The 25070-nt window shown below is 27.2% G+C and overlaps 1 protein-coding gene across 6 annotated transcripts; it reads left to right on the top strand.

Moving 5' to 3' along the window:
- The first annotated feature begins 345 nt into the window (after positions 1–345).
- Positions 346–23669, top strand: LOC142325452 (transmembrane protein 127-like). 6 transcript variants are annotated; one of them, XM_075367231.1, is made up of 6 exons: positions 346–814; positions 2656–2846; positions 3948–4244; positions 8187–8354; positions 13258–13398; positions 14667–23669. In XM_075367231.1, exons 3-6 carry the CDS (start codon positions 3959–3961, stop codon positions 14825–14827), a joined length of 756 nt encoding a protein of 251 aa, XP_075223346.1. In that variant the 5' UTR covers positions 346–814; positions 2656–2846; positions 3948–3958; the 3' UTR covers positions 14828–23669. The 6 variants fall into 6 exon arrangements, with proteins under 6 accessions (XP_075223346.1, XP_075223350.1, XP_075223349.1 ...); XM_075367235.1 differs by lacking the exon at positions 2656–2846 and having other exon boundaries at positions 346–646; XM_075367234.1 differs by lacking the exon at positions 2656–2846 and having other exon boundaries at positions 346–657.
- Positions 23670–25070: the final 1401 nt, after the last annotated feature.

The raw sequence follows: 25070 nt of genomic DNA, 5'->3' as shown, positions 1-25070 counted from the left end.
AAAAATAACTTTGAGCACGCAATTTATAAACACACAAGTTGTATATAAATCATTTATTAATAATATTTTTAATTCCCTCCCATCTTAATATACCATGCATACAATACAATCATTAATATTTAAGAAATAATATCACTGCTTGCTAAAACGCCAGACTGGGATCTGTAAATTTGATTTGTGGGATTCATTAATTAGAATTAGTTGACGAACACAGCGCAACTTATCAGAGCCGACTACTACAATTTTCGTGTAAAGACGTTGACTTCCTAACTAGGCTGCAAGCGTAGCATAAGTCCAAGAAAAAAATAATTATAAAGAATGAATTATAGTATAAAATTTTAACGTTGCGTTGTGGGTTTAAAAGTGACAAATTTTTGACGTTTCAGTGTGTATTTCCAACACTGAAAATTTTATGCGGTTTGTTAAATAAAATTACAGTTTCAAAATATGAAGTAGACGAAATATCGTTATTCATTTTTTCTGTTAGTTCATTATTTATAACGGAGCAATAGGACTAACTTAAATTAATCATTTGCAATATCCTAATATTGTTTTCATAACACTATAATAATATACTCCACTACTTGTTCACCGACAGCTGATTACTATGGCGTATTTCGCAAATGAGTGAATGGATTGATTTCAGGTGTTTTCAAGGTTATATTTATGTATTTAGAATAATTCACTGAGTATTTTTTACATTTACATCGAGTTTCTGTTACATTACATACATTTATATTAAACTAATTCACGATAATTTGTGATATTTAAATGTTACCTGTTATTTTAGCTAAGAGTTACTGTTTGTTCGAAAGTGAGTTTTCCACCTTTCTGTCAAAATTCCTTAAACATGTAATGCCTGGTGCACTATTTTATCTAGTAATGGTAGTTTAGTTTTGTTATAATTAAAACTATATTAGGTATGTGTTGAAGGCGTGGTTTGCCTGTTTCATTTTGCACATAACCAAGAAACATGTCTGTAGTTTTTGTTTCTAACGAACACAGTGAGTAGCTGTTTTGCGTTCACTAGTTTAAAACTAACGATAAACAATTAGATTTATCATTTATTTATTATTTTGCAGTGGTTTTCTCTATTTCTACTTAGTGGGTTTGTAATAAAAACATTAAGTGAAAGTTGTAATGAATATGGAGATTACAATAAGGAAAACTTAATCTGTAATGAATCAATAGGCGTAGTTTGTATTTACTGAATATTCTGAGTGTTTATTTATTAATTTTTTTATCCCATTAACTTAAAGTATCAAAATCATTATTATTAAGGAAGTTTGCGGCGTTTTCGATTAAAAAATTAATAAACAACTGAAGTTTGAGCTGGTGAATTAAGAATTGTCAGTGGTTATTTCAGTGTTAATTTAAAATTATTTGTGGTAAACATTATTTCATAAATTGATATGTGCAGTAATATGAATCTTTCAAACAACTTGATTACTGACATTACTGTATTATTGATATATTTTAACCTGCTAATAGAAAAAATACTTTGACCTTCAATAAGTAAATAGATACTTTTATCAGATGGTAACATAATTATATAGATTTTGTAAAAGGTATAAGTATTCACTTACCAATCTCCAGGCTGGTAAGAATTCTATTTATCTACAGAAATAATATTAGATATTTATACTGTGCTAGAATGATCGAATATAACCAGATGAAATTCTATTTTATTTCGTAACAGTAATAAATACCAAATTGTGACTGGTTGATTCTGCCTGGTAACTAACACATCTTATTTATCATAATAAACTATCAAATATGCCTTCAAATATCAAATATAGTGCCAGTGACATAATTAGAGAATTAACTCAATTTTCTGCGACCCTTTAGTCATTTATGTAATTTTTATGTACTAAGAAATGATAGAACAAATTTTAATATTCCCAAGTGCAATGTCGTTCATCACCCATTTGTAATTTTATCATAATTAGGAATAAAAAAATCTTATTATGTTGAAGAAACTGACTGTTAAAGTGTGGATGTTTCAACGAGAGGATTAAGAGTCAATTACAAAAGATGATGGGATGAAGCTAGGAGTTTAGAAGTGGTTTGGCCGGAAGGAAATAGACAGTCACATTTGTACTGATTATTGTATATTGCATACAATATGATGTAAGATCTGAAAGCTGGCTGGGAACCTGTAGTCTTATCAAATTGTATTACTTACAGTAGTTTGAATCATTACATTCCGTTACACATTTTGTATTAAATATATTAGCAAGAATACAGAATATAAATTTAAAAAATGTAAATAAAAGATATTTTGATATGTGTTGGCATAATACACATACATATTCATTTATAATTTAGTTGCATGTTATTCTGTGTTATTTTCTATGTTATTCTTGAGACTTGAAGTGTATTTTTAAAAATCTGTATGAATTAACAGTTAAATAACACGTGAAAAATTTGCTATTTTCACCCATTTTTGTAGTAGTGTAATCAATATTCCGTGACTTCATTAATAGATTATATAAAAAATTACTGCTAAGTATATATTTAAGGAAAGAATTTTTCTGTCATTTAAGAATTAATAAATTTTTTTATGATTGGCTTAATAATAGCAGCCATGTAAAGAAGATCCTATGTAAATTTAGGAAATTTTTTCAACTTAATAATGCATACTCATAATTTCAGTTAACAGAGGATGGAAAAGGAGTTTGGAAGGAAAGAATAATGTCAATTAAACTGAATGGGAATATCTGTCAACTGTTAAAAAAGAATATAGTTGTTTTGCATAAGCATGAGTCACAGTACTGGTCTAAACAGGTGTTTTACTGTAGAGCAGTGTGGAGTGTGTATTTTTCTTCAACTGAAAGCCGAAATTGGTAGTAATTTTAATGGATATTCTACTTTCTTTTATTTTTCACCCTATTATTGTATTGTTGGAATAGTATTGCTAAAATACATACTCCCTATACATCAACTTAAATTGCTTGAAAAATTATTTATGCTAATGAGATTTGATGGAAGGGGCCCAACAATTTTGTGGTGGGACTGAACTTACGAATCAAAAGAGTCAACTGTTGCTAAAATTTTGTAGATTCTCAATTTACTATTCATAACAAAATATTGAAAAACTCTGGAATACAGTTGAATGGCAAAACAGAAAAAAATAAGAGAATTTAATTTTATCATAGAAAGTCTAATTTGTATGTCTAATTTTTATTTGTCTGATTTGTAGTTGATTTGCTATTTTCAGCACCATACTGAAATATTTCTGTGAGTTTTGGCTACAGAGAGTAATACTATTTACCACTGGTAACATATACATTTTGTCTTCCATTTAATAAAATACATAAAATTAAGAATGGTGTCCTATTAATCAGAAAATACCATGAATATTTTTAATTAATATAATGTTTTCTGGTATCTGCTCGAATGTTTGCTTTTTATACAGATTCAAGAAATGTGCTTTTGATAGCTAAATGTATTACAAAATTTTCTATTTAGTGCAAATTTTAGTTATAATGATCCCTAAGGTCACTTTGCTTTTTGAAACCAGTAATCGTGATGTGGTCATGGTCCTTCTTTTATATCAGGTTGTCTTCTTTTTTATTTGTAGCAAAAAAGTGCCAAAATTCCTGAAATGCTTTAAAATTCTATTGTCAGTTCCTACTCTTAACTGTTAATCACTGTAAGTTTCTGTTGCCTTATTTTAATACATTCTGGTGATACTGTAATTGTCTCATTGAAACATTAATTTATCTTTAGAATTAAATTGACCATTTAATCTTGTCATAGTAATTTCCTAATATATCCACAGTGTTCACTTTTGTCAGGAAAATTTGGCATTTAGGAAAACTACTATTTAAGTAGTTTAAGTAGGAGACTTTTTCATAATTCTGTGAATAATAAAATTTTAAATAAATTCATGGTTTTAATTTATTTTTAAATAACTATGTATATTTTTCTGTAATATTTTTCAGGGAAGTGAGCCATGTTTAACCCAACATATTTTCCTCGTCAAAGATGGACTTATCCAAAAGAGCATGAAAGAAATTTAGTTGCATCATTTTTTCATGCTGTTAGTATTACGTTATTGAGTACATCATTAGTTCATATGGTGTGGTTTAGAATAAATGGAGGAGCAAATTGTACACAATATATAATGCTTAACCAGTTTTTCACTTTGGGATATTTTGAGACTCGATCTGGTAGAATAAGATATTCTGGAGATGTTATATCATCACCTGTGACAAACATTTATCATTCTTCAGCGGAAGGTATATATTATATTTTATTCTACATAGCTTAGTATTAAGTATATTTAATCTTTAAATAACTCAGAAATGTTAGTTAGTTAAGTGTTTTTTATTCTAATAAAAATAAAATATATCAGTTAAAATATATCATCTGACGTTTTTAGTAATTTGGTGTAAAGATTGCTATGTTTTCCAGAGTAGTTGGTCAAGGGTTCAATTTTCAACTAATGTCTTTGCATTATTTATCCATTATTTCATCTCCTATCTTTTCTTGTTAAAGTACATGTCAAGTATGCCAAAGGTAAAAATGATAAAATAGAATATCATCTCATTCTCTATATAGTAGTGGCTGATTGTGTATTAATTAATGTAATCCCTTACATGCAATTAAATGAATACTGGGTGCATAAGTAAACAGAAAATTTTATCAAGTAGTATGAGAATTGAGCAAAGAAATTTAAATAATTGCTTACTTTGTGGTCTTTTGATAAAGGTACAATATTAATGAAATGAGGGTTATGTTTTATGTTTGGCAATATAAGCAAATGTATTGCTACTCAGTGTGAGCAAATGGTTTTGCTGATTACATGTTTGTTTTTTATGACTTTGCTGTATGTTGGGTTTTTTGACAAGATATGTTCTCCCATTTACTCATAAATTATTTTATTACATATTTACTCATGTATGATGCACCCCTTTTTTCTTAAAAACCAATATGAAATTTATGGGTGCTTGTGATAACACAACAATTTTCAAATGAGGGTTCAACATATTTATTTACCATTGTGCTACGTTATTGTTAAATTATATACTGATATACACTAGTAATGTAAATAAATCTTGGCATGTATTCTTCTTACTTTTGATTTCTCATCAGTAACTTAATGTTGATTCAAATCTGTTATGTAGACTACATCGTAATTACCTAATTATAAATAAACTTTTGTCATAAGCAGTTTTGTTTAACTCTGTGTTTTTAGTTATTGTATCATTTGTTATTATTCATCATCCTGTAATTTTGTATAGGACATAAGTCGTCTCAACTAAAAACATAACAGTATTCATTTTGTTTAACTTTTGTTTAAGGTAGATTGTGTGTTCAATTTATATTTATACTTATAAGTTTTTCCAGTTTGTACCTTAAACAAGCTAGTAAAGTTGAGTTCTGTAAAACATATGTGTTCATTTACAGTTGGCAAAAAAATTAAAGGTATTCTCTTAACTGAGGAAATTTGTAATCATGCATCAGGCTGTAAATATGAAATTCTGGAATCATGTATAAGTGATTGGAGAAAGAAAAGAGAGAAGTTTATGGATAGTTGTAAAAGTAGAAGAGCATTTAGCACTGGAATGTAGACGTTCAAGTAGAAGAGCAGTTGTTTTCTTACATTCAAGACATGTGTGAACAAGGATTTGCTGTTTCAATAAGATGGCACAATTAAAAGCCGTACAAATTGCAAGGAAACTTCAAATACTGAATTTTAAAGCAGGTCATGGATAATTAAATCATTGTATGAATGAACCATTCATTGTTATGAATTTCCATTTCATTGACCATTTCATTGTCATTGAATCATTGTTATGAACTATCAATAAAAAGAAATACATCTGTTTGTCAATGTTTGCTTGCTGTCTTTGAGTAAAAAATGATTGGCCTTCTAGAAATGTGTAATTCAGTTGCGACAAGAGAATAACTTTTTAATGGGCAGATAGGAAATTCTTTTAAACATCAGTTTACATTAATATGCCAACAGATTTAATGCATATATTTTGGTGATAAAACTGTTCGTGTGTGTGTACTTGTGGTTATGAAAAATAGCAGTGTACAGTCATGTTGACGTTATGTGCAAATGGCAAAAAACTTCCATTATTTATTGTGTTTAAAGGAAAAATCCTTTCAAAGGATGAAAAATTACCTGGTGGTGTCATTTTTAGGTGCTAAGAAAAAAAATTATGGACAACGGGCTAGTTGTAGAGTGGGTAGAATGTGTGTGGAAGCAGTGATATGGTGTTTTTTAAAATTTAAAATATGTTAGTGATGGGCAGTTTCTATGGATATCTAGCAGACCATGTGAAAAAAAGACTTTGAGAAAGTAAAACAGCATAAGTTTGTATTTCTACTGAAATGACATCATTACTTCAATAGTCAATGTTCTTATTAATCAGCTTTTCAAATCCCATTTGAAACATTTTTATTCAGAGTGGATGGCAACTACAGTCCATGAAACGACTCCTACAGGAAAAAGCTGAATTTGATATTAATATGTGAGTGGATCTTGGCTGCAAGAAATCATACTTCAGATGATTAGGTTGTGACGAGCTTCAAGAAATCCTGCATTTCTAACAGCGTAGATGGAAGTAAAGACTGCTGTATGGAACAACAAAGATGATCACGCCCCTTGATGAAGATTAAAAAACTGGTAGGAACCCCTCCTCAGATTTACCATATTTGTGTTTTAACTTGCTTGTCTTTTATAATAGTACTATGTTGCTACCATAGGCTCTTTGTTCTTTTTTTGTTTCAGACGTGCCTGCTAGCCTACAAATATTTCTATATTTTTTAGTGATTATCAGTGTTCTGTAATTTTTGTATATAATGCAGTATTTAATGACAATTTAATTTTAAGGTACCTATTTTAGTATTTAATTTATATTGTACAAAAAAAAAATGAAAATCAATTGAAAATTTTATATGTTTACTTTTTTCCCAAAAACTGCACCATTATTTTTCTGGGGTGCATCATACATGAGTAAATATGGTAATACTTTTGCTTCTGTCTACGGTAATACTGTGGCTTCTGAAGCAGTCATTTGTAGACTGTGTAAGTCAGTGTGTTGTTATTCATCTATTCACATACAGTTGAACCCTATATAACAAAATTGAGAATCCTGGGAAAATATTTGTTAAATAGAGGTTTTTGTGATATAGATGTAACAAGAATTTCCAGTCTGATTTTTTTTATGAATGTTTTATCCAGTTTTATGATAAGTTAAAATTAAGTAGTTATTTTTAGTTTTAAGTAGTATTTATTTAGTTTTAAAAAACACTAATGTATTCTTTAGTTTTTGATAGATATTGATAGGTAATGTTTACAGTGTATAATTTTTAATACAGTACAGTCAGTATTAATTTATTACTTAAAAAAGTGAGTAATTTTCTTTTGTTTTCTGTGTTTGAATAAGGTACTACATTCAAAAAAGTTTTACATTTATTTAACCCGCCGTTACTGGCTAGGAGCGTTGTACTCACCCTGCATACATGCTTTTTTATTATAGTTTTTTCTTACAGTTCTTAGAAATATGACTATATACCTTTTGTACTAGATGTTTAGAGATATTAGTCATCATTATTTCTTGTAGTATTGTATTTTTTATTGATGTTTTCAGAATTTGTTTGTTCAGTGTCATATCGGTGAGCGCAGCGCTCAGAAGCTAGTAATTCTGTTATGGAAAAATTCAGTTTTTTCAAGTGTATATTTTTGCGTTCAGTATTTTGTTTTGTTTTTACACAAGTTTATTCTCTTATTGTCCACATAAAAAAAAACAAAAAAACAGGAAAACAAAAGTTAGGTGTGTATAAAATGTCATTCTGCTATTTGTAGGGGGGGGGGGGGCATACAGTTACAATCTGCACGAAATGCAATAAAAAGAAGGGGCTAGACATCGAAAGCAATGATTAGCCAAAATATTACTCTATTTATAATAATTGAACTATTTTAGCTTTATGGGATACATTTGTTCAAAAATGTAACAAAAATCATTCATTGACTTGTTTTGTTATTTGTAGTATAAAAACAATAGTTAATCAATTAAATAATTTATCTATGTGTAGACATATTCCAAATCATAATTTTATTTGTATTGGACAGTTGTCTATTTGATATTAATTATTAAAAAAGATTTACTCTTAATTCTGTTTTTTATCATTTCTACTAGTGCGCATTATCAATTTCTTTTTTTCAGTGTTGAGCTGTATTACTCCGCAAGTTGTTTTTCTAATACGCACTGTTATATTGTTATGTCTTGCTGCAATCTGCTCTTCAGTTATAGGTTTCTGTTTAGATTTAATCGGACCGAAAAGGAAATTACTTAGAATAATTAGACAAAATGCTCTTCCTAGTATAATTACAGGTAGGATTAAAAATAAGTAATGTATTATTTATTTAATATAACTCTTTGATTTTCTTCCTGGCGGCTTACAAATATATCTTTTAGTACTAATAAAAATAATAACAAATTATGTTCTTACGTACACTTTTGAGTTATTTCTGTAAAAATAAATTATTTCTGAAACTCTTAAAATCAAAATCATGGAAATAACGTCAATAAATGATGTAATAATGGATAATAATATATTGAAACCTGAGACCAAGTTTGCCACTAACCTTTGTTTTTTTGTTAATATCACCAAACCCAGGTTTGGTGATACTACTCTGGTGATTACTACTCTGGTGATTTACTACTCTGGTCACCTTAATTAATTATTTAATAGCAGATAAGTTTATTTACGTTTTTTGGATCCACAGACTCATTGATTGATTGATTTCAATTAAAATCATTTGAAAAATGAAGTTGTCTGCTGGATATTTATCCAAATAATGGAAACTTTATTTACTAGTGTAACATTTTTTGAGATGCCACTCTGTTTTGCTCCATGAAAAAAAAATAGAGAGTTCAGTGTTTATAAATTCTCTTTTGAAAATTATGTTGATATTTTACATACTCTTGATAAAAAAAAACAATGATGCTGTAAAATTTGACATGGTTTTATAATTTTCATTACTTAACCAACTACAGAAATGTGGATAAATTTACACCTAAAATCTTAATCAAAGTTCAGTAAAGGCAGTGATAAAAGAATAATTCACTTTTGACCAGTGGTTTTGGATTGGTCAGAAACAAGCACACAAATTTATATATATATATATATATATTGTCGTGTGTGAACAGCTCCTTCAGGATATTGAGTGATTAACAATTGAAAATGTTTATATAATTACAATTTATTAGTTAAAGAATATAAGTAAAACAAGACAAATCAGTAATTAATAATAAGCAACAATAATACACAACTCACAATAATAATTAGAATAATGACAATAGTGGCAACATAAAATAATAATAATGATAATAATAATGATGATAAACAACAATAATAAAACAAATAATAATTTTAGTAATCACAATCACAGTAATGATGATAATAAATGTCAATAATAATAATAAACAGTAATTACATACAAAACAGAATTTAAAGTAATCATCAGGATTTATTCACAAGTAGATAAATAATGAAAAGCAGAATTCAGTCCCATGTCAAAAGACGTTATTAGTATAACTGCTAGTCTTAACATTTTTAACCACTAGTCTTGTATTAACAACAGTAGTACAATAGATAAGGCAGGTATAAAGTTCTTTTATTGCAAATACCTTTGCTGTTCACAAATAAAACTACCCTAACATTTTATGAATGAAATTTATTATGTTATCTTTCGCTTATAGTCTTACAGTAACTCACCGAACCATTTCTTGTTTTTGTGTACTGGAATTATTTGTGACATTACCTTAATCATGTCAAACTCACATAATAACTCCTCCATTGTAGCACTCTCGCACACTGTCTCCTTGCAGAACTTGCATCATAACATCTCGCTTAGACTCATTTCACAGTACTCTCATCTCGTAGACTGACATCATAATGTCTTGCTTAGACTGATTTCAACTAGTCTTCCACAGAGTATTTATATTCCTTTCCTCTTTACCTGCTGAACACAACTCAAAGCGTGAGAATGATTGTCCAAGCCTCTTCATTCCCTGCATTCCTACCCTGGTTTAGTAACTCTTCTCACGGAACATCTGTTAGGGTCAATGGGCAGTATTACAAAAGACAACTGTTAAATGGACCTGTTACCTTTTCTAAGAGTTTCTTTTAGCTCCTTTCTGGATTTCTCCCATTATTATATTTTCTACTATTTTCTTCTTAATTGGTTGGAATCTGTTACTCAAGTCTGTTATACTGGTCTTGTTACAATATATATATATATATATATATATATATATATATATATATATATATATGTCTCCCAGGAAGTGTAACTTAAGGAACCATTCAGGACATCAAAATAAACAAAAAAGTTCATGTACAAAATTGCCTTATCTCTCTTCCATTTTACAGGACTGCCCAAAAAGGCGTGTAATGTATTTCGAATGTATGAATGTTCCACTATAGCAGCTCAAAGGCTTAACCATTTTAGATGTATGACCCCATGTTGGAATCCTTATGTTACCAGGATTGTCGTAGGCTATATAAGTTACAATTGGGAGGTTGAAGTTGATTGGTCCGTGCCCATCCCCTTGGTAGCTGCATGTCACTGCAGTGAACTGAACATCAGCAGTTGCTTTCTTAAGAAAGTCCTGTTAATATGTTCAAAAATCTGCCTCTTCTAGAAACAATATCAAATAGTTCTTGTCAGAACCTAAGACAAGTTTTTCAAAAGAAATGCTCATATCCAGAAAGACTAAAGCTAAATATTTGGAATACTAAAGACAGTAGCGTACAAACCATTAGAAAATGTCATAATATAGATAAAAATATAATCATGAGGAAAATAGGAAAAGGTATATTGACAAGAATCGAAGTTTGGTGTAATTCACGATCTAAAGCTAAAGATTTACTTAATCACCTCAAAGGGAGGGATCAATGTTTGCTGCTCCCATGAGAACTGGTCACATTGTCATCCAGGCCTCCACTTAATGGAGTCTCCTCGCTGTTTGGCAAGCGACAAAGAAGATGAAACCATTGAACACATTCTCCTTTAAAGTAAATCAAATAACTCTGCAAGAGATAGGCTGAAGACTTATATGACTGCGACTCACTTAGAGTTTGAATAGATTCTGACAGACAGAAGATATTGGAAGTTGGCAGAGGAGATTTATAGGAGACATCAAGCCATCGGAGAGTGCTCTGGAAGCTCATATTAAAAAATTATATATAACATGTATATATATATATATATATATATATATATACATACATGTTTAAATAAATTAAAAATATTATACTATATATAAAATTGTCACCTGTGTGCTCTTTAATTATACTACATTAGTAATTATCTTATATTAAAGATTATTTTTTTTGGGAGAGTCATGTTTTTTAATTTTAGTATTTATTTTTTGTTTATCTCTACCATTTTGTTTTTTTTTCAATAAAAATTTATATCTTACAAATGGTTGAGATATTTTAATGAATCTTGGTGTACATGTACCCGAAAACATTGTCTACAAAATAAATAAGCTTAAAGATTTTACCTTTAAAAATTCCAAAACTGATGATACCCATTCAAATCTTTTAATCATTATTGCTCTGTAAATATTATTTTTATCCAGTTATGTTTTATTATACGAAATGCAAAGCCTTTTATTGTTAACAAAATTATGCTCATTGTTCAAATCGGTTGATAACACTTGAGATATGCCTGAGTTCCAGTGGATCACAAAAATTATGCAGTCTGATATTGTGTTCCTGTTTTTTTCTTAATTCACTGATTAAATTAAAAATAATTAATAATAGACAGTATTAAATTAAACAATAGATAAATAATAAAATAATAACAGTAACTAATAGTAATAATAAAATTATCATTAATATTAATAAATTATGGATTGCAGAACAGATGATTTTACTAAACAACTATTGTGTTTTAATTTTTATTCATCTGATTTAGTATTGTTGAGTTCTTAAGTCAAGAGTTGTTGAATTGTTAAGTATGAGTTGTTTGCTAGCAACTGTACAGTTTGGTCTGTAACATATTGTTATTACCATTTGTAAAGTATTTTATATTTTTGTTTATTTGTACTTAGTTTTTTAAATGTAAAAATGCAATTTATTGGCAAGCAACTGTACAGTTTGGTCTGTAACATATTGTTATTACCATTTGTAAAGTATTTTATATTTTTGTTTATTTGTACTTAGTTTTTTAAATGTAAAAATGCAATTTATTGGCAAGCGACAAAGAAGATGAAACCATTGAACACATTCTCCTTTAAAGTAAATCAAATAACTCTGCAAGAGATAGGCTGAAGACTTATATGACTGCGACTCACTTAGAGTTTGAATAGATTCTGACAGACAGAAGATATTGGAAGTTGGCAGAGGAGATTTATAGGAGACATCAAGCCATCGGAGAGTGCTCTGGAAGCTCATATTAAAAAATTATATATAACATGTATATATATATATATATATATATATATATATATACATACATGTTTAAATAAATTAAAAATATTATACTATATATAAAATTGTCACCTGTGTGCTCTTTAATTATACTACATTAGTAATTATCTTATATTAAAGATTATTTTTTTTGGGAGAGTCATGTTTTTTAATTTTAGTATTTATTTTTTGTTTATCTCTACCATTTTGTTTTTTTTTTCAATAAAAATTTATATCTTACAAATGGTTGAGATATTTTAATGAATCTTGGTGTACATGTACCCGAAAACATTGTCTACAAAATAAATAAGCTTAAAGATTTTACCTTTAAAAATTCCAAAACTGATGATACCCATTCAAATCTTTTAATCATTATTGCTCTCAATTTATGTTCACCATTTTTGTATATGGCTACTGAAAATGAAGCGGGATAGGGTATTTTTCTACATGAACTCCGTTGTTTATTTTGATTTCCTGAATCAGTTCCTTAAATTTGGCCAACATTTATCAGGATGCCATGCTTAAATTCTGATTTTTATTGCATTCTTTTCATTATAATTAAAAAGCAATATTAGTAACAGTTAAAATGGTTTTAAATGTGTTAGTTTTTATTTTTTATTCTGTAATTGATATTGTTATTTTGTTAGTACTGTTTATTGTGTTTTGCTGAAATTGACATTATTTTATTTAGGGTTTAACAGTTAATACTTTGTCAATATTGTTATTAGTTTATTAAATTTAACACAGACATGATATAATTATGTCACACATATTAATGTTATAACATAGAATTTATTTGTTATTCTGTTTTAGTGTTACTTATAGTTGCAGTTCTTGGTTTGTGTTATTTAGTAAGCACTGCATTACAAAGTGCAGCATATGAAGCGCATGTAAATGAAGCTGCATCAGTACAAGTTGCTTATGAATTTGGTTATTATACTATTACAATAGCAGGTATGTATATTTACATTTTTTAAACTCTATCACAATAACTATATGATTTTATTGATTATTAATAAATGAACCATTATAAAGTAACCTAAAAATCGAGATAATTGCAGTACTGATTTTTGTTTTCTATTTAGGCAGTCTATTTGTTCAAAAAGTATACATATGTTTGGCCATACAAGTGCAGGAAGCAAAATTAAATCCCAGAAATTGATGTTACAAGTCAGACTGAGAAAGCTAATTCATGGCATTTCTAAATCTTTAAAATATCAAATAAATTTATTATGTAGAACAGTAAATAATTTTATGATCTTAGGAAACATTTTATTGAAATTTTGAAAGAGAGAATAGTTATTTCCTATTAGTAGTAATTAGTTTTGTAATAATGTAGTTTTGATCAGAAAATCAAAGTGTCTTAAGATGAAATAAATGATTATGTTTCTGTATTTTGCAGTGTTGTTTTTCATTAAACATTTACTGCCAAAAGTAACTTGATAAGTTACTGAAATGAATTCGTGCAACTTGTCATAATATATGCTGCTTCATTATGAATGGTATTCTGTACTTCCATGTGAAAAGTAATTTTTGTTATGTCTCTGTAAGTTATAATTCATTAGTTACATATCCATGACAGTTAGGGAAAAGTTGAGAAATGCAGTTGTTTTGATTGTAGATGATAAAAATGTTTTCAGAAGTTCTACATTTCATTGCAAATAAAAAACAAAAATTGTACAGAAAAACAAAGGTTAGAGGTATCAAAGACAAATCCTTTGTTAAATCCTTTTATATATCCAATATTAAAGTATAAATTGCCTCTCAGTCAGGTATTATTTACTGCTGAAAACTTAGTTGACATGCAGTATAAAAGTATAATTTTTGTTATTACATTTTAGACGGTGAGATATGGTCAAATACATTTGAGCTTATTATTTGAAATATATGCTTGTTATTAACAAAGTATGACGTATTCTAATTTGTTTTTTTTTTTTGCAATACCCTACTGAACTGTATATTACAATATAAAATTTATTTGTATGCTTTGTATATGATAAGCTAATTTTATTGATAATGTTAACATGATGATAGAAGTTGGTAATTCTCAGTCAAGATATATCAGCATATTATCAATGCTTTGTAATAGTTTGAATCTGCTTTTCTCTAAAAAAATATTTTGTATTAAAAAATAAGAATTTCATTTCCCTTTGTTAGATTCTTTATTATTTAATTATAATTATATTTAGCATTGTTAATAGTTATTTTTTATTGTTGAAAAGGTGCAGTATCAGTACTTGCCACAGCCTGTAATCTTTTGCAGTCAACTTCACCTCCAGAAGAAATACAACGACATCGTTTAATTGAGGATTTAGATGGCATAGAAACATTTTCAGTTGGAATGAGAAATATGCCAGAACCACCTCCACCCTATACACCTTAGCTACATATTTATAAATCTAAAAGAGTAATTGTTAATGTGTATAAAGTCAAAAGTAAAGTATGAGTACTATTTTTTATACAGCTGGCAAAATTACATAAATGTACATATTGGTAAATAAAAAATATTGAACTTTTTTATGAAAATATTTAATTTAAAAATAAGGTATGATATATTATTTTTGTTATATTTTTAAATGTTCTCTGGAATCAAACTGCATTTACATTTTAGAATGAATATTGAAGTAACTATAAACTAAAAAAAAAAAATGGTTTTTACCGTTTCTGAATCTATATATGTTAATTATTTACGTTAAATTTAAATGAATATCTTTGTATGTTATGGAGGCTTGCTTCCATAATTGTATTTTACAAACTGTTGAAAATATTAAATCCATCAAATATTTCTTGCTTTTATGTTTGAGAAAATATTTTCATTTTGAGAATATCTTTTTATTTTTAATTTGTATTACAATTGACATAATGAGAACTATCCAGAAAATATCTAAAATTTGGTTGTTGTGGTTTTTATATGAAAACCATAGCCTAATTATCTACGAACATGTGTATGTTGTGATGAGTTTTGACAAACACACACGACCTATCTTAGTTTGAGGTATAGATCGCTTATGATTTCTAATAGATCTCATCATGGTTACTTTATACAAAGAATTTGACTCTTGTTTAGATTAAAGTGATCATCTGTACTCAGTTCAGAGTATACATTTTCCTAAAATGTACATATTTAATAATATATTTAGGTTTAGTAAAAAATAATTGTGCAAACTACTTAGTTATTTATACTGTACAATCTGGGCTAAAAAATCACAATAAAATTTATAATAAAGGAAGAAATGTTTTTTTTCTTTTTTTTAATAAACAAAATTGATTAAATTCTTAAACTCAAGGATATAATTAAATATAAATTTGGTGTAATTAATATTTGTATCTGAATTTTGTACCATTACAATTCTTTGTTACGTTTTTCATTTTTACCTTTGAGCATCTTTTTCTGCTCATAATTGGATTTGCCATCATGGGTGTCAACTCATCCAACAACATTTCTTAAATACTTATTCTACAGATACAGTGAAGTGGTATTTTAAAATCTTTAACAGTTGTTAATCCATTGGAGATGAAAGATGAGTGCTATCCAGTTTCATAGAATTATTGTCTGTAGGACAACAATTGGTCTCTACACACTGTTTTTTCACATTCCATCCCAAAGGTAACATATGTTTATTTTTTTGAGAAAAGGGTGCCGTAAAAAATTGAGATACTTCTAACCTATTTGTGATTAATTTTCTCATAACATAAATAGTATTTTTTTTTTATGTGTTATGTCCAGTCATTAGCCGTTCCTGAGTATATTTGTTATATTGACAGTTTTTATAAAATTTATTTCTTTGGTGGAGTATTTTAGGGAAAGTGATGAAAAAATGAATTCAGAAAGGTAATTCAGTATTTTGATTTGGAAAGTTTAAACAAAAACAGAAATGTAGTTGAATATGAAAATAATTTTAACTTGGGAATATGAAATTTGTAATAATATTGAGATTATCCTTTTTATAGACTAGAAGTATAAGTTGTGTGATTACAAGACAATGATCTAATTCTGAAAAAGAATTAATAATCTTATTTGTTAATTTTTAGTCATGAATTAGGATATTTTCAACCTTCTAAAACTTTAAAAAACGAAGAAAACTTTATATACCAATAGGTCTAAAAGAACATGATTTCTTGAAAAACATAAAAGAAAAATCAAAATCAAAATTGTAACAACTGATGGTACCATCATTCTCAGCTGTGAGTTATCAGATCAGGACTACAGGAATGCCAGTTAAAAGATCTACCTCAACTGATCCCACTGGAAATTGGCACTAAGCCATTCTCTAACAAGAGTTCAGTTAATGCCTGTCCTGTTGAAAGACAATGGCAACTAATAAGAGACAGGTGAATCAAATTACAACTTAGACATTCTTTACCATTCCTCAACTTCAATTATCAGAGTATTTCTCTGTACAGATAACATTTTAATGACTGAAATAGATTTCAAGTGTTAGTAGATTATAGTTTTCAGTTAGAAATGGCAATTTTCATTTGCTTGTGAAATAAAAAAATTAAACATATCTACTGATTTAATGGCATTAATATTCTAATTAATGATATTAATATTGAAATTTTTGTTTGAATGTATTTCTGTTTAGTTATAATGACATTTTATAAATAATTATTTGTATAAAAATATTCATATCAAACTTTGATATAAATACTTGTGTAAATACTGTATGAATTTTAATTAGCTAAATTACGAGGTATCTTCGGAAAGTAAGGTTACAAAATTTACGAAAATCGAAAAATGTATATTTGTTAATGAAATTTTTATGATATATACAAGTATACCACTATTTTTCTATGTATTCGCCATTCAGTTTCAAGTCTTTAGTCAACTGGGGCACCAACTTTATTATTCCTGTTTTGCACATCCCTACTGCCATCTCCTTTGACCATTCCCGCACGGCATTCTTTATCTCTTCATCAGTTGAAAAGTATTTTTTATCTATATGGTCATTTAAAAGTATGAAAAGAAAAATGTCACTTGGTGCCAGGTCGGGACTATGGGCAGGATGATCCAGAATGTCCCAACCAGAACTATTGAGGAGATCGACCATTTAGTGTACATTGGGGGGGCCGAATGTTATCATGGAATAGACACACTCCCTTTGTGAACTGCCCTCTGTTTTTGTTTTAAATGACCCAGCAAAACGTTCAGAGGGTCTTCTAGTATCTGTTGGCATTCATGGATTGACCTGGGATCAAAGGATCAATAAGCGGAATTACTTTTTGTCACCTGTTACAACTTTAAAAGTAAAGTGTGGATCATTTTGAAGTTCGTGCTTCAAATCACAGCAGACATTAACAAGATTTTCTGATCGTCTGTGAGTAACTGATGAATAAATTTTACAGCAACAGTTTCATATTTGAATCATCTGTTAAAATTTGTTGGTAAGGACTTCATGCATCACAAGTCAGTTCGGAAATATCTGCAATAATCCAACTAAAATCTTCATAAATTGGTTTGCAAAATTTTTCAAAATGATTTGTGCCATTCCTAATTGTAGAAGATTAGCTAGCTAGATTTTATTAGTCTTCAAGTGGCATTTCCCCTCATTTGAAATATAAAAACCTTTTGTACATCTGTGCTTTCTTTACTTAAAGCTTCCTTTTTAAAAGCATTTTGAAACATCACTACTGTTTCAGAAGCCATTTTTCTTAAGAGGAAACAAAATTTAATGCACACTAAATGATCAGCCATCACAAAAATTGAAGGAAATATTTTAAGAAGCACCAAGAAAACTGACATGGATTATCATACGAATAAAACCCAATCATATTTATATTACCCCAAACGGCGTTGTTTTTACCAGTCTGCCACACTATTGTACAGATCTGGTTATTTCTGGGTACTCCTTTGTGTGTGCGCATGCATGTGTGTGTGTTTATTTTATTTCTGTCATAAGGTTCATATAAAAATATAATAAATGAGAGAGAAAAAGTATAGTTATTGGTAATTAATTTTTTAAACTGAGAATAAAAGAATAAAAATGAATAGTAAAAGTTTTATTCATACGATCAATTTCAATCTATAATTAAATTGAATTAAATTGATATGTTTTAGAAAAAATGTTTGCCAGTTGTATTGTTACATTGTTTCATTAAAAAAAAAAAAAAAAAAAAAAAAAAAAAAAAAAAAAAATACCACCATTGTGGTACTCATATTCTGTGCCATTTACTGTTATAATTATAAATTGTACAACTAATTTGTGTAAAATATATCTTCTACTGTAGAAGAAATTTCCACTTATTTTGTTCTTCAAGTCAGTTTTTTAACGATATAAAAAAGATTATAATCAAGAAGAGTATTTATTAAATGAATACTTATTCATTTTTTTTTTTTACCTGCAAGTTATTTACATATAGGTTGGTTTTTATATATACATATTGACTCAAATAAATGAGAAACATTTTAGCATTAAAAGAAAGAACTATTTATTTGTTTTGTATATTTATTGTTTACTTTATAACATTTTGTCTGCTTTTAGTGATCTTGCAGTATATAAACATATTACAACTTGCTTTTTTGTTTTGTTTTTTTTCACTGAGTTGTAAACACTATCATTAAAAAGTATTATTACTATTGTTATTAAAACTAACAAATTAATATTAAGTGTATTTTTTTATAAATTAATGAACTGTATATTTTAGTCAGGTGTTTGAAAAAAAATGTGATTTTTCTAGTCTAAAATGTTAAATTTGTTTCTAATTTTATATAGGATTTGCAGTAAGTAATACTGTTTTTGTTAAATTTAATTCTATTGAAAGTTATATTCTACATCTTATGTGAATTTTTCTTTATTTATAATTTCCATATTTAATATTGCATGTGTGTATTAAAAAACTAAATACGAATTTGGAAAACTTTAGTTGAATAAATTAAGTGACATTGGTTAAGGAAATTAGTCATTAACAAATGCCATTGACTTGCAATGCAGGTGCCGCATTATTTAACTCAGGTGATTTATGGGAACCAATTTATCAAATATGTTTTCAATAATTGATTCTTTTTCTGTACCTCATATCCTTCAATTTCCTGGATGTAGAACCATCAGTTTGTAACAGATTGCAGTTTACTGTCTTTCTGTTACTTAGTAAAAAAAAAAATTATTATTATTAATGTTTGATATTATGCATTGTTATTTGTTATTGTTTATCTTAACTCAGAATGGATCAGTTAACATTAAATGGGAAGCAAAAGTTATATAACATAATTTTTTAACTTAGTTTTTTATGTTAAATATATATTTAAAAAATTTAGTTTTATGCTTTAAATTAATGTAAAAAATATTCTGTTGAAATTTTTATTTAATTTATGAATGTAAAGGCTGGGCAAAAATTCAAAATTTATTCATTATAATAGAAGAAAATTAATTAACACTATTCACTTAGTCTATCCATCTATCAATAACATCTATAGTTGTGTGTTTGCTTGCCCATTGTACCATTTCAGAAATGGTGATCTTCAAGACAGTGAATATTTTATTTTTCATTTTGAACTGTTTTATTCAAATTAGGATTTGAAGAGTCCTGAAACTTCAGGTTAAGTTGTCATTAATAAAAAAAAAATTGTTTCAGCATAAATACTCTTCATTTTTTGGCCCGGTTTTATATTATTTACGGCTACATAATTCTTTAGCTAAATTTCTTATTGTCAGATTAAAAGTATTAGTAATGTTTATCATAACTGTAACATTAAATTGATCATCTCTTTCCTTTCCAAATTTTTTTCATTGAAGGTAGTGATTTATTTAATTTTATTGGATTTTATAAATAATAAAATACTAGACTTCTGTAATACTTGGCCAATTATAACTTTTAGTTACACTAATAAAAAAAAGTATTTAATTGCTGTATTTAATAAATTTAATGTAATATATATAGCATTTAATAAAATACCACTCATGTTAGTGAAAATAGTGATGTAAAGTATAATCAAACGTACATTCATAGATGAGATTACATACTCAGATGTAAACAACTTGAGTATGATATATACTCGTTCAGTAAATACATTTAAATTATATGAGTGCTACCAAGTTATTAGGTAAAAGCAGTCATACAGTAATGTATAAAACAGGGTTAAAGTTACAAATAATGAAATAATAATCAAGATAATATTTGTGATAATATTTTATCATAATATTTTTTATTTGTAAATTTTCTTATAACGTCTATTAAAAAAAATTAGACATATAAAGTCTGTTTTGCATTAAAATTTTTGAAGCGTGTATGAACAAAATTCATAATTCTATGCTGCACATGCTTGCCGCCATAAAAATGCCTAAATATTTTTTTAAATAAATGTTTATAATCGATCTCTCTGTGTTCTATTTATAATTTTGCTAGTTGTTTACATCAACAATAAAAAAGTTGTGAACAGCATTTATTAGTGTTAAAAAACATAATTTTATAATCTTGTATTCCTAACCATTAGATTATGCCAGCTGCAACCAGAATAATTTACTTAATAAAAAATATCTGAATAATATTTAATAATCATTTTAAATTAGATTCATTTTAATGGTAAGATTATTTTGTTTTATTAGGAAGACAATTTTGTTTTTTATTTTCAAGTTTTCTATCTCTTGCCATGTAAATAACTAAAAAGACTTTGTTTTCTCTCATATATTTCTGTATAATTGGTGATTTGAGAGAGAAATCATTTGTTTTAATGTTTACAAATGTGCCAAGGATTATAAAATAATTTGAATGTTTTAATATTTTTTAATGCTAATGATAGTACATGATGAATTTTTTTATATATAGTATGTAAATAATTAACACTAAATTAGTTTGAATTTATTAATTCATGATAGTAATAATTATGAAATAATATGTACTGTATCAACAGTAACTTATTTATTCATTGTTTGTATTGTTTAAAATATAATTTTAAGAAAGTACAATTATTGTACAATGTTGCAAAGAAATTTTTATTTTGTTTAAAAGACATTTTTACTGATTACTTTCTGTAAAGCAATTTATATTAATAAAAAATTGTATTTGTTAATTTATGAAAATTTTAGTTGTTTCCTGGTTAATAGTGATATTGTTATTGCTTATTTGTTTGTAGTTGTTAGCTTATAAATGCAAATTCCATGCATTCACATAACTGTAGGAAAACTGCAATCAGTGTTATTGGTGTACAAGGAACATAAATTTGGCTTTGATCATTGGTATTTTATACTTTTCATATTTTTTCTGGGATACTTCTATCTGAAATGTTCCAATTTATGAAATTCAGTTTGACAAAATTTTGTTAACCCTCTTGGTCTCGATTAACAATTTACTATTTTTAATACCTTAATAATGTGAATTTTATACTTTTTCATGTCGTAATACAATTTATATGGAATTTTTTTTTTGGTTGCTTAATTTACCACAAATTGTTCATGTTTGTATGTGTGGAAATTTATAATGTATATGAAAAATTTCAAGCCTGACCTGGATCTGAACCTGGGACCTTGTGGATAAATACCGGAGGTGTTACACCCCTCCATGGAAGTAAGAAATTGTATTTTATACATTTTATTTGTGTGCATGCAAGTATAAGACACTTGCTTAATAACATATTTAGGATATGACCAGTAAATATTTCTAAAAAGACATTTCAGAGTGGTCCATCAGTATTTTATTTTATCTACTATTGAGGCATAAAAAAAGTTTCAGAATTATAGTTACATTAATTTTATATATATATATATATAGAGAGAGAGAGAGAGAGAGAGAGAAGTGTAATACATTCAAGGAGTGATTGGAAAGTTTTAATTCAGATGCTATCACTGCTAACAGGTAGGTTTGCCTGCAGGTGTGGAATGTAAAGTTTATTTTGTCCTTGAAACATCCTGTAAAGATCTATGATATATCTTTGTTGATTAGAAAGTGGCATCCTGATGAGTAAAGACATGTTTTTGGTTCTCAGGGAATTATTGATTTCACAAAATGGATGAAAAAATAGAACAAGTTTTATGTAAAATTTTGTTTGAAAACCAGTAAATCAACTTCAGAGACTTATGAACTCCTAAAAACAGCTTTTATTGCATTAGACTTTATATAATGTAAAATATCCATTGTTTTAAATTGCTATTAATGTTATATGGACTGCTGCAGTAGTTTGTTTCAATTTGACTTAGTTTTGAATAGTTATGTTACTTCTTATGTAACTTTTTATTTATTTTTAAAAAATTAAATCTTTTTTTTGTTATTCTAAATGTTTACACAAAAAAATTAAATTTTGAGTCTTTTTTGCAGTCTGATCTGGTCGTAGTGCCACTAATGACCAGTAAAAGAGTGAGATGACTTAAAAGAATTTGTGTTTTTATGCTTATATATGACTATTACTATAGCACTTCATATTGGTACATAGATTACTGGCAAGCATTCTTAGCATTTTATGCTTTTCTTAACTTAATTTTAATATTTCATTTTAATAATAGTATAAAATCTATATAATACTGGATGTATGTATTGCGTGTGAGAATAACAAATAATTTATGTAAATTTTTTAAATAATTTAAAACATTTTTATGGAAAACTTTTGAATTTTTAATTATTACTTTTTTTTTAAATACTAAAACTGATTCAAAAAAGAAATTAATGAAATCAGCATCTGCACTGGTAGCTAAGACTAAAGCTTAGATTGTAAAAATTAAAAAAAAAATTAAATTTTTAGCATTTTACCATATGAGGAAAAATGCTGGCAGCCAAGCAATTTTATGTTTTTCAATACTGCACGCAATTTACGTTAAAAAGATTTGACTACATTATTTTCTTATTCACTTTGCTCAATTAGTTTTGTTCTTAACAATAAAATTATGTTAATAAGAAAGAAAAGTGTGCTGCTTGAAATTGCCCGGGAGTAGGTATAAAAAACATCCTGAATCTTGTTACTGTGTTACTGAAGTACACAATTAAAAATAATTATACATTCATGTTTAGTGCATCAGATTTATTAAAAATTAACAAAATAAGTTAATTCTTTAGATTGGATTTTATTGCCAAACTTGTTCCATTAATCAATATTATATCAAAACATTACAATTTTTTAAGTTAAGTAATGAAGCTAAGGTATATTTAATTATTTGATTTCTGTAGCTTTACTTAAACATAAAATTCAAATATGATGTTTAATTTTCTAATTTATAATTTATTTAATTCTGTGATACATATAATTATTCACTGTATTGTTATATATTAAAAAAAGTAGTTACTGAAGAAATATAATGTATTCTTTATTACTTGGGTTTATTTATTTCAGTGACCATTTGTGTTAATACCTTCAAAATAAGATGAAGATACATTTTTTAATATCATTATCACTAAAATTGATTATTTTTTAAAAATTTTAATGGAAAAATAACCAGAAAGGTCATGATCATAATGTCACACTGCAGATTCAGAAAATGGTTATTTATCTTTGAAGTAAAACTAAAAGAGAAATAGATAAAAATAAGCTAATAAAATATTTTGCTTGCAGATACACAGTATGGTAAAAAATATATAACTGCAGGTTCATAAATGGATTCCATCAGAATAAAAACAAATAATCAGAAAAGGTTTAAAAAACTCTAATGTGGATTACTACCATCCTTTTGTTACCAAATTATGTAGTGTTCTGAAACTAGTTCAAATCCTGGTAAAAAAACTATTTCTTATATTTCAAGATATGATTCTATTGATACAGTAGTGTTAAAACATATGGGCTATATTACTAATATAAACTATAGTTGCTTGTAAACCTTTTTCTTTAATGAATATTTCACCACATCGTACCATAATTGTAACAGTTATCAGCAGCCTGACACAAGTCTGAAATAGGTAATGTAAAGCAACAAATTAATATACCCTTTTCTGTTATGAAACACTCCATCCTAGAAAAGAATCATAAAGAAGGAAATTCATCATACCGTGTGTAAGGAATATGAATCGCAAAATTTGTAGTATATTAGAAAATTGGATTCAAACAGAATATTATGAATGAAATAGTTACACAGAATGTAACAGTTTACACTAGTGTAGTTATTAATATTAACTGCATCTTTCAATCTAAAAAAAAAAGAAGACTAGGTTCATCTGTATACACAATTCATTTTGAAAATATGGTTCCACTTTGCATAAAAAGACAAATTTTTCTGAATGTCCATCAAAGTCATATTTTGTAAGACTTCATAACATGTGAGTGTAAGTTTTCATTTTCATAATTTCAGAATATAATTATTTAAATTACAGAATGCAATGTGTTTACTTTGAAATATAAAACTCAGCCAGTATCTATTGTGCAGATGTTATACAACTTTCATCAATAGCTTAAGCATCTGTTGTATGTTTTATTTATTAAGGTCCCATATTCCTTTATGAATTATATGTTCTTCCAGTCTGATAGCAGTAGTGTCAAAAACCTTTTCTTGAAATAACTGAAATATTTCATTGTCTTCTGTGTTATATAAAAAAAAGAAAAACACATTACACCATTGCTAAACTTATAATTAATGTTTACCATCATATAATTTAAAAAACCAATAACAAAACTGAAAAATTCCTCAAAACGTGTTAATAAAAATATTTACTTAAAATCTGATAATATATGGTCATTTTAATTGATAATAATTGATCATCAATAGATAAAAAAA

The sequence above is a fragment of the Lycorma delicatula genome, chromosome 5, assembly GCF_047948215.1.
Source record: "Lycorma delicatula isolate Av1 chromosome 5, ASM4794821v1, whole genome shotgun sequence".
Classification (NCBI taxonomy): domain Eukaryota; kingdom Metazoa; phylum Arthropoda; class Insecta; order Hemiptera; family Fulgoridae; genus Lycorma; species Lycorma delicatula.
The sequence above is the reverse complement of the archived record's forward strand: the minus strand, read 5'-3'. Positions and strand labels throughout refer to the sequence as shown.

Coding starts and splice junctions, on each gene's coding strand:
- LOC142325452 (XM_075367235.1), top strand. CDS start 3,959: ATGTTTAACCCAACATATTTTCCTCGTCAAAGATGGACTTATCCAAAA. Junction 4,245..8,186: donor TTATCATTCTTCAGCGGAAG/GTATATATTATA, acceptor TCTTTTTTTCAG/TGTTGAGCTGTATTACTCCG. Junction 13,399..14,666: donor TTATACTATTACAATAGCAG/GTATGTATATTT, acceptor ATTGTTGAAAAG/GTGCAGTATCAGTACTTGCC.